This window comes from Microtus oregoni, unplaced genomic scaffold, assembly GCF_018167655.1.
Source record: "Microtus oregoni isolate MIOR12 unplaced genomic scaffold, Mior012 000003F_ref0000135, whole genome shotgun sequence".
NCBI lineage: Eukaryota > Metazoa > Chordata > Mammalia > Rodentia > Cricetidae > Microtus > Microtus oregoni.
Window position 1 is genome coordinate 302240 of NW_024543062.1, and position 9850 is coordinate 312089.

The following is a 9850-nucleotide window of genomic DNA, read 5'->3' on the forward strand; positions in this document are numbered from 1 at the left end:
AATTGAGAGATACAGGGCCAGGGCCAGGGCAGTCCCGTCCCCCGGAGGCAGGGAGGGGACAGGCTGGGAAAGTTCTCTCAGGCCCAGGGCTGGTGACTGCAGAAGACTTTTGTCAAATCTCTTGGGTAGCTCTGAAGCTGGGGGTGTGCTTCCAGGACATGCTGGGGTCACCCTTCCACCCTGAAGGCCTATGCAACGTCAAAGTGCGCGGCTACCAGCAGCACAGCCGAGTACAAGGAAGTCGGTCCAGCCTCCACGCAGGGCCACTGCTCCAGTCCATATATGGACGAAGCCATTCTGGTTTCAACACCTACACTCAGGAGCTCCTACCATGCATGTGCAAAGCCATGAGAGGCCCAGAGCATCTCACCTGAAGCACCGCTCTCCCTTCGACTCAGTTTTCTGTCACCCTGTCCCGGGAAGTGTGTGTCCCTCTAAACGAAGCCCGGGCTGCTTCAACCCCGATCCCTTGTGTGCAGATATCAGCTGAATAACGTCCTGAGCAGAACACTCCTGGGTGCCTAAGTTTTGCCTGAAGTTTGATACACAGAGCCATGCTGAGAAGAGGGGGGAAATCTTCTCGGGTGGGGGCTCCAGGCACGACCAACGCCTCCCTGAGCACGCTGTCATTCCCAGAGCCCCCCCCCCCCCCCAGCCTCCAGCTGGATTGGAGTACAGTTCATCTGTGGCTGCACTTAGCAAACAGAGGATAGATGGTGGGCCCCAGCCCAACGGTGCCTGGCAGTCACCCAGAGCCACCAGCTAACGGCCCGGACTTAGTCTTTCCTGGGTGTGATCAGGCAGCCCTCCAAAAGTGCCTGACTCCATGACGAGGTTTGCTTGTTCTATAGAGCACAGTTCCTTTCTAGGTCTGGGGTAGGGGACATCCGGAGACATCTTCCTGCACCAGCGCCAGTCACTGGACCACCAGGCTTGCCCTGGTCTGTGGAGTGTGGCCCCGCGTCTCCTGAGTGGCCCAAACCCTCTCACCATAGTTCTGCTCCTAAACTGTACCCCAACGCACCTAGCGAACTGGAACCCCACCAGAAGTCCTCCAGATTTGGCTTTCGGACTATTGCTGGCTAAAGGGGAGTGACTTCCTGCCCATTCAATCCAGGCCCCGAGTGTCCCTCAAACAAGAGACCACATAAACATGGCCCAGGCCTCCATGCTGACCCTTGCCCACTGAGGTACTCAACGTTCACGTGACATCCATACCCAGGGGGTCCTGGGGTGGGTGGGTGGGTGACCCCAGAATGCAGGCCTGATAGCCGAGACCCTGAATTGGGCAGTGTCCACATAGGCGGAGGCTATTCGTGAATGTCCGCATGTCCGGCCTATCGGGCCAGCACCTATCGCCAGAACTCTCCATCCTCTTCCTCAATCTCGCTTTCTCTCTCTCTCTCTCTCTCTTTTTTTTTTTTTTGCAAAAGTAGGGGAGGGGGGTAAAAAAAAATGCTGCACTGTGCGGCGAGGCCGGTGAGTGAGCGGCGCGGAGCCAATCAGCGCTCGCCGTTCCGAAAGTTGCCTTTTATGGCTCGAGTGGCCGCTGTGGCGTCCTATAAAACCCGGCGGCGCAACGCGCAGCCACTGTCGAGTCCGCGTCCACCCGCGAGCGCAGGCCTTTCGCAGCTCTTTCTTCGCCGCTCCACACCCGCCACCAGGTAAGCAGGGACACCAGGCCCAGCCAGCTACAGATCTCCCGTGGGCAGTCACCTCGGGGCAGGGCCATGGGAGACACTCAGGACGGACACCGGGCAAGGGTGGAGGGTGGTGTCCGGCCGCGGAGCGGACACTTGCAGATCCAACTTTCCGCCCAGGGTGGCGGCCCTTTGCAGCCGCATTGCCACGGTGTAGACACTGCTGGACCGGCTCTGGCTCAGAGCACGCGGCTTGGGAACCCACTAGGGTCGCAGTGTGGGCGCTAGGAGAACTGATGCGGCTTATGGGGGTTGAGCCCTCTCTGCCCACCTTGAGGGGGACAGTGTTGGGAACCAAACGCTACGATCACGCCTTGGTGATCCAGGAGTCTTTGTCCAAACCGGTTTGCCCATTTGGTTCGCCGGGCTGGCTGGCTGGCGGGCGCGGCGGGGCCGGCTCGGCCGGGTGGGGGCTGGGACGCCACTGCGCTTGCGCGCTATGTCTCTGGGTATTGGGGCGCGTGCACGCTGGGGAGGGAGCCCTTCCTCTTCCCCCCCCCTCTTCCAAGTTAAACTTGGGCGTGCGTATTGAGACTTGGAGCGCGGCCACCCGGGGCTGGGCGAGGGCGGGGCCGTTGTCCGGAAGGGGCGGGGCCGCAGCGGCGTCGGGGTGCCCGCTCGCGCTTCCTGCTGGGTGTGGTCGCCTCCCGCGCACTCCAGCGGCCCGCCGGCGGGGCGGAGGCGGGGCTTGCGCCCGTTTGGGGAGGGGGCGGAGGCCTGGCTTCCTGCCGTGGGGCCGCCTCCGGACCAGTGTTTGCCTTTTATGGTAATAACGCGGCCGGCCTGGGCTTCCTTTGTCCCCCGAGCTTGGGCGCGCGCCCCCTGGCGGCCCAAGGCCGCGGCGTGCCGGAAGTGGGCAGGGCAGCGGCGGCTGTGCTTGGTGGCCCCGCGGTGACCGCGGCTCTCTTTTGTGCTGATAGTTCGCCATGGATGACGATATCGCTGCGCTCGTTGTCGACAACGGCTCCGGCATGTGCAAAGCCGGCTTCGCGGGCGACGATGCTCCCCGGGCCGTCTTCCCCTCCATCGTGGGCCGCCCTAGGCACCAGGTAGGTGACCCTTCCTTTTGCGGGTGGCGTTGCTGGGGTTTTCCAGGTGGGAGGTGGCCGTACTGAGAGCACCGTTCCCCTCCGCAGGGCGTGATGGTGGGCATGGGCCAGAAGGACTCCTACGTGGGCGACGAGGCCCAGAGCAAGAGAGGCATTCTGACCCTGAAGTACCCTATTGAACACGGCATTGTCACCAACTGGGACGACATGGAGAAGATCTGGCACCACACCTTCTACAACGAGCTGCGTGTGGCCCCCGAGGAGCACCCTGTGCTGCTCACCGAGGCCCCCCTGAACCCCAAGGCCAACCGTGAAAAGATGACCCAGGTCAGCAGCCCCTGTGGCCACCTTCGCCTTTGCCAACTTCTTAGCCACGCCCTTTCTCAATTGTCTTTCTTCTGCCATTCTCCCATAGGACTCTCTTCTATGAGCTGAGTCTTCTCCCTTGGAACTTTGCAGTTTCTGCTCTTTCCCGATGAGGTCTTTTTTTTTCTCTCGATTGCCTTTCTGACTAGGTGTTTAAAACCCTACAGTGCTGTGGGTGTAGGTACTAACAATGGCTCGTGTGGCAAAGCTAATGAGGCTGGTGATCAGTGCCTGGAGTGTGTATTCAGTAGATGGCACAGTACGTCTAAATGGAGCCCCTGTCCTGAGACTCCCAGCACACTTAACCTATCTGTGTTCTTGCACTCTGCATGTTCCAAATCTGTCCTGACAGTCCCACCTTCTTGGACAAGATTAGTGGCTTTAGGAGCTTGACAAAGCCCCCTTTCTCCCTACAGATCATGTTCGAGACCTTCAACACCCCAGCCATGTACGTAGCCATTCAGGCCGTGCTGTCCCTGTATGCCTCTGGTCGTACCACTGGCATTGTGATGGACTCCGGAGACGGGGTCACCCACACTGTGCCCATCTATGAGGGCTATGCTCTCCCTCATGCCATCCTGCGTCTGGACCTGGCTGGCCGGGACCTGACAGACTACCTCATGAAGATCCTGACCGAGCGTGGCTACAGCTTCACCACCACAGCCGAGAGGGAAATTGTGCGTGACATCAAAGAGAAGCTGTGCTATGTTGCCCTGGACTTCGAGCAAGAGATGGCCACTGCTGCATCCTCTTCCTCCCTGGAGAAGAGCTACGAGCTGCCTGATGGCCAGGTCATCACTATTGGCAACGAGCGGTTCCGTGCCCCTGAGGCTCTCTTCCAGCCTTCCTTCCTGGGTGAGTTGATGTGACCTAGTTTCTTCATCTAATGGTGACCAACACTTGAGGCCAGACTATAATAAGTCTACTATCTCATCCTTTCCCCTCAGGTATGGAATCTTCTGGCATTCACGAAACTACATTCAATTCCATCATGAAGTGTGACGTCGACATCCGCAAAGACCTCTATGCCAACACAGTGCTGTCTGGTGGCACCACCATGTACCCAGGCATTGCTGACCGGATGCAGAAGGAGATCACTGCTCTGGCTCCCAGTACCATGAAAATCAAGGTGAGCTAAGTATCCTTAGGCCTGGACCCATGATGAGGCAGGCCTGTGGTTGGCAGGGTTTGGCTGCAGGTAAGGCAGGTATCCAGAATGCTCACCAGCACTGTCTTGCTTTTTCTTCAGATCATTGCTCCTCCCGAGCGCAAGTACTCTGTGTGGATCGGTGGCTCCATCCTGGCCTCCCTGTCCACCTTCCAGCAGATGTGGATTAGCAAGCAGGAGTACGATGAGTCCGGCCCCTCCATCGTGCACCGCAAATGCTTCTAGGCAGACTGTGACTGAGCTGCGTTTTACACCCTTTCTTTGACAAAACCTAACTTGCGCAGAAAAAAAAAAATGAGACATCATTGGCATGGCTTTATTTGTTTTTTTTTTTTTAATTTTTTTTTTAAAGAGTTTGTTTTGTTTTGGCGCTTTTGACTCAGGATTTAAAAACTGGAACGGTGAAGGCGACAGCAGTCGGTTGGAGCAAGCATCCCCCAAAGTTCTACAATGTGGCTGAGGACTTTGATTGTACATTTTTTTTCTTTCTTTTTTTTTTTTTTTTTTTTTTTACCTTTTTTAATAGTCATTCCAAGTATCCATGAGATATGGCTACAGGAAGTCCCTCACCCTCCCAAAAGCCACTCCCATTCTGTAGGGGAGGATGGCTGAGTCCAGCCCTGAGTCCACACCGGGGTGGTGACAGCATTGCTTCTGTGTAAATTATGTACTGCAAAAATTTTTTTAAATCTTCCGCCTTAATACTTTTGTTTTTTTATTTTTGAATGGTCAGCCATCGTGGCCCTCCTTTTTTTTGTCCCCCCAACTTGATGTATGAAGGCTTTGGTCTCCCTGGGAGTGGGTTGAGGTGTTGAGGCAGCCAGGGCTTGCCTGTACACTGACTTGAGACCGGTTTAATAAAAGTGCACACCTTACAAACACTGCTTGTGCTTCTGTGGCTTTGTCTGGAGGAGGGGTTGGGAAGGGTGGGGCTTTGCCTTTAAGGGGACCTGGGGTGGGAGGGCATGGGTACCACAACCTGTCACCACTAGTTCAGCAGACCTAATGTGTCTGAAGGGTGGAGGTCCTGAATTTGGAGACCCATTCCTCCTTGTCATGCTGGGCTCCTGCACCATAAACACAACCCTGTTCTAGCAGGCTCTGCTAGAAGCCAAGGAGGTCACTTGGGAAGGGGGTGGGAAAAGGTAACTACTGCCTATGGCTGCATTTCTAAGTCCAGACCAGGGCCCAGAGTGCAGGAGACCTTATTTCTGTGCTGGTAGACTTTGAGTTGTGCAAGACAGTGGGAAGTTGAAGCAGCTGTGGCTGCCCTTCCTTTACCAGAGCTGTGAGTGACACCAGAAAGGGTAAGACTCCCCAGGCCTGGGTCGCTTCCTCCTCTTGGGGAAGAGCCTTGAGTTAGGGACCGCCCATGGGGAGTTGCTAATAAAGGAGGACCTTAACCCTGCCCACTTGATCACACGGAAAGCCATCTGCCCATCCATTTGCCACCAACCCGTACATCTAGCCGTTCACCCACACACTTTGACCAAGCAACCACTTGGGTTATAAGGTAGAAGGCAAACGGGGTGTGCCCCATACACAGTCTCAAGGTTCTGGGCTGGAGAGATGGCTTAGCTCTTAAAGGCTAAAAAATCAAAGACCAAAAATGGAGAGCAGAAGCCATGCTAAATAACACGGAAATAAAATGTGAGATGTTGTCTCACTAGTGTATAGACATCAAAATTAACAGCCAGGTGTGGACGCCTGTCATCCCAGCTCTGAGGCGACGTAATGAGACCCTGTCTTAAGGCAATGAATCTCATAAATCTTGTTTCAGAGGTGAAGGCAGGAGGTCATCCCTAGCTACACATTGAGCTTGAGGCCAGCCTGGGTACATGAGACACTGCCTCAAACAAAAGTCCCTAAACCAAACCCTAAAACAAACTTACCTCAGGCGAGAACCAAACCTAAGAAATTTAATTTTTTTTCTCCCCCAAACAGGCTGGGCATGATGGCGCACACCTTTAATTCCAGTAGTCTGGAAGCAGAGGTAGGTGGATGTGTGAGTTCGAGGTCAGCCTGGTCTACATAGTAAGTTCCAGGACAGCCACCACTGCGTACTGAGACCTTGAAAAAGAAACCAAAGGAAAGGTGATGAGAGGCTCATGCAGAGACCCTGGCAGAGAGCCTGAGGAGTGACCAAGGCGGACAGTACAGTGTGGATGGAATCTAGGGTTGACTGGGGACAAAGCTGGGAGACAAAGCACTACCCTCAGGACAGGACAGGACGCAGGTTGGTTGCCAAGTCGCCATTTGAGAAATGGGCACACCAGTAGCGGCTGATGCTCCTTCAGTCTTTGCCATTAAAGGATCCAAAGTGTAGCCTCCAAAGTATCCACTATATCCTCTGGCCCCGCCCCTTGCCTCCCTGCTGTAGCAGGCGAACAGGCTATTCTAGGCCTTGTTCACAACAAAGGCCTGTCACTGTGGGAGCTCCCCCTCCCCGCCAGTGCAGGACTTCACCAGAGAAGTCTATCTCCAACCCCTTTCTGGTCTTCCTGCCTCCAGCTCCTGACTGCTTCCCCTAACCCCCCAGCACTGCAACAACAACAATAATAACAGCAACAATAGCAGCTATAGCTCAGTTGACAGAGTGCTTGCAGTGCCTACACAAAGCCCTGGATTTGATCCCCAGCAGGAGGATCAGTAGTCCAAGGTCATCTTTGGCTACGCAGTGAATTAGAGGCTAGCCTGGGTGACTTGAGACCCCGTTTCAAAACAAAAAACAAAGGAAAAAAAAAAGCAGGAGTGAGTGGTCTGATGGCAGAAGTTTCCGCCCTAGAGCCTTAGCTTTCTAGGAGACTTTGAAGACTTTGCCCTACATGAGATAAGAGTCTAGCAAGGCAGTGATGGTGCACACCTTTAATCTCAGCACTCAGGAGGTAGAGGCAGGCAGACCTCTAAGTTTGAGGCCAGTATGGTCTACAAAGTGAGTTCCAGGACAATCAGGGCTACACAGAGAAACCCAGTCTTGAAAAACCAAAGAGAGACAGACAGAAAGAGGGAGGGAAGAAGAGAAGGAGGGAGGAAGGGAGGTTCTGCTTTCTCTGAGCTCTCTCCTTCTGCTGCAACAGGGCAGTTTCACCTCTGCAGACTCCACCCCTAGGAGTTGGCTCTGGCTTTTTCAGGTCACTGGCTCCCCCGTGAGGCAGCTCTGACCCGAATATTCACCTGTGCCGACTTGAATCCCACTCTCCTCCCACAGGGCACTCAGGTCCTGCCCCTACACAGGTGGGAGGGTTGGAGTTCCGGGTCTTCTTCCATGGAGCCCCATAGAGACAGAGGGAATCCTGCTGTGATCACACTACTGTTTAAAGGGTGGCCATCTCACCTGCGGAGAAACTGAGGCAGCTCTGGGGAGACAGAGGCAGGGTTTGAACACATGACAGGCTGGGAGAGGGAAGGCTGGAACAGCATCCATTGTCCTAGCACCAGAAGGGCAAGTGTTGGGGCAGAGCTTCGGAAGGGTGATCCTTCCAGGTGCACTGCATCGGGTCAGCTGGCAGTCACCCGAAAGGGACAGGAACCTTCACAGCCCATACCACTGACTGGACTCTTCATTCAGTCATTTACTGCCCAACAAAATGTGTGTGTGTGTGTGTGTGTGTGTGTGTGTGTGTGTGTGTGATAGACAGAGCCTCTTGTAGCACAAGCTGGTAGTAAATTCAGCATTTAGCTGAGACTGGTTTGGACAAGATGGTACAGGGCTCTTATTTCAGCTTGTGGGTGGTAGGAAGGAAGTTCAAATTCAACCTGTCACAAAAGAGCAGAAAAATAAAACAGACAAAAAACAGTCAAAGTCTCACCGTGTAGTCCTGGATGGCCCACAACTATGAAGATCAGGCCAGCCCCTGTCTGGCAGGTGCTACATTCCCAGCCCCTCACTGGAGGATTCTAGATGAGCATTCTGCCACTAAGCCACATCTCCCACTGGCAAAACTTATTCTTGCTGTTCAGTTCAATTCTATGTGTGACTTGAGTTTATTTAAATTTAAATTTAGTACAATGAATTCAGTTCTTTAGCCACACACACCACATTGCAAGTATGCAATGGCCAGCAGCTGCAGGGCTGGGGCAACCATGAGAAACTGAGTTTGGACACTGTCTTAGGGTTTCTGTTGCTGTGACGAGACACCACAACCAAAAAGCAAGTTAGGCAGAAAAGGGTTTATTTGGCTTACTTACATACTTACTTCCACAGCACTGTTAATCATTGAAGGAAGTCAGAGCAGGAACTCAAACAGGGTAGGAGCTAAGCCAGAGGCCCTGGAAGGGCGCTGCTTACTGCCTTGTTTCCCCTGGCTTGCTCAGCCTGTTTTCTTATAGAACCCAGGACCACCATGCCAGGGATGGTACCACTCACCATGGGCTGGGCCCTTGTCTGTCAATCACTAATTGAGAAAATGGCTTATAGCTGGATTTCACGGGGGCATTTCCTCAACTGAGGCTCCTTCCTCTCTGACGATTCGAGCATGTGTCAAGTTGACACAAACCCAGCCAGTACAGACACCCAGATATGTCAGCTAGACATAGCGCACATCTGTAGTCCCAGCACTGCAAAAGCAGGATGGGATGTAGGTTCAGGGGACTCCCTGGAAGCCCAGGTCGACTGGCAGGGTTTACACACAGCAGCAAACAACAAAGCAAGCCTACCTTGAGCAGGGTGAAGTGTGGACCCCACCCCCACCCCATTGTTTTCTAGCCTCCACATGGGCACTCATACATGTACATACACACACACACACATAGAGTGAGTTCTAGGACAGCCGGAGCTACAGACAACAAACAAACCAACAAACCTGTCTTGAAAACCCCCCAAAAACAAATTTAAATTTTATTTATTTCTGTGTAGGGAATAGCATGCCAGGGTGTAGTGTATGTGTGGAGGTCAGAGGACAACTTACGGGAGTCAGTTCAGCCTTTTACCATGTGGGCTGTGGCTGAACTCAGGTCATCAGGCTTGGCAGCAAGCACTTTTATTTGCTGAACCCCCCCCTCCCCAGTATCTATGTTCCCCTATGATTAAAAAAAATCAATTAACTGTGTATGTGCAGTCCTGTGGCAAAGCACTTCCGTAGCTACAGAAATCTGTACCCAGCACTGGGAAAAAGGAATTAATATTCTTTAGAGCAGTTTTTGGGCTCACAGTGAGCTCCAAGGGAAAGCACTGAGAGTTCCCGTGTGATGCCTGTCCTCATCCACCCACAGCCGCCCCCGCTGCCAACATGGGAAAGCTGGGTGCTCCATTTGTTACAAGCGATGAGTCTATCTCCACCCCTCCTTGCTTGCTGGCAGTGCTGAGGCTGCAGCGAGCACCGGGGTTTCCTCTTGATGCTGTACCCCTGTGGGTCCGCACACTTGAACTGGCTACTGTCGTAACTGATAGCACTTGGTCCTGCGGTGAAAACACTCGGGGGGGTTGGGCTGGAAGCGATGACCCAGCAGTTATAAGCACTCTGCTTTAGAAAAGGACTTGGGTTTGAATCCCAACACCCACATGGCAGCTCACAACTGTCTGTAACTCCAGTCCCAGAGGATCTGACATCTGTGGATACGGCATGCGT

The 9850-nt window shown here is 53.8% G+C and overlaps 1 protein-coding gene across 1 annotated transcript; it reads left to right on the plus strand.

Moving 5' to 3' along the window:
* The first annotated feature begins 1551 nt into the window (after positions 1-1551).
* LOC121445957 (actin, cytoplasmic 1) lies at positions 1552-5164 on the plus strand. Its single transcript, XM_041648143.1, has 6 exons — positions 1552-1664; positions 2621-2749; positions 2837-3076; positions 3532-3970; positions 4063-4244; positions 4365-5164. The coding sequence occupies exons 2-6, from the start codon at positions 2627-2629 to the stop codon at positions 4506-4508; spliced, it is 1128 nt and encodes a 375-aa protein (XP_041504077.1). The 5' UTR covers positions 1552-1664; positions 2621-2626; the 3' UTR covers positions 4509-5164.
* The last annotated feature ends 4686 nt before the right edge of the window (positions 5165-9850 follow it).

Excerpts from the sequence above, each read along its gene's own strand:
- LOC121445957 (XM_041648143.1), top strand. The coding sequence starts at position 2,627 with ATGGATGACGATATCGCTGCGCTCGTTGTCGACAACGGCTCCGGCATG. Across the intron at positions 2,750-2,836 it reads TGGGCCGCCCTAGGCACCAG|GGCGTGATGGTGGGCATGGG; the intron begins GTAGGTGACCCT and ends TCCCCTCCGCAG. Across the intron at positions 3,971-4,062 it reads CTTCCAGCCTTCCTTCCTGG|GTATGGAATCTTCTGGCATT; the intron begins GTGAGTTGATGT and ends CTTTCCCCTCAG.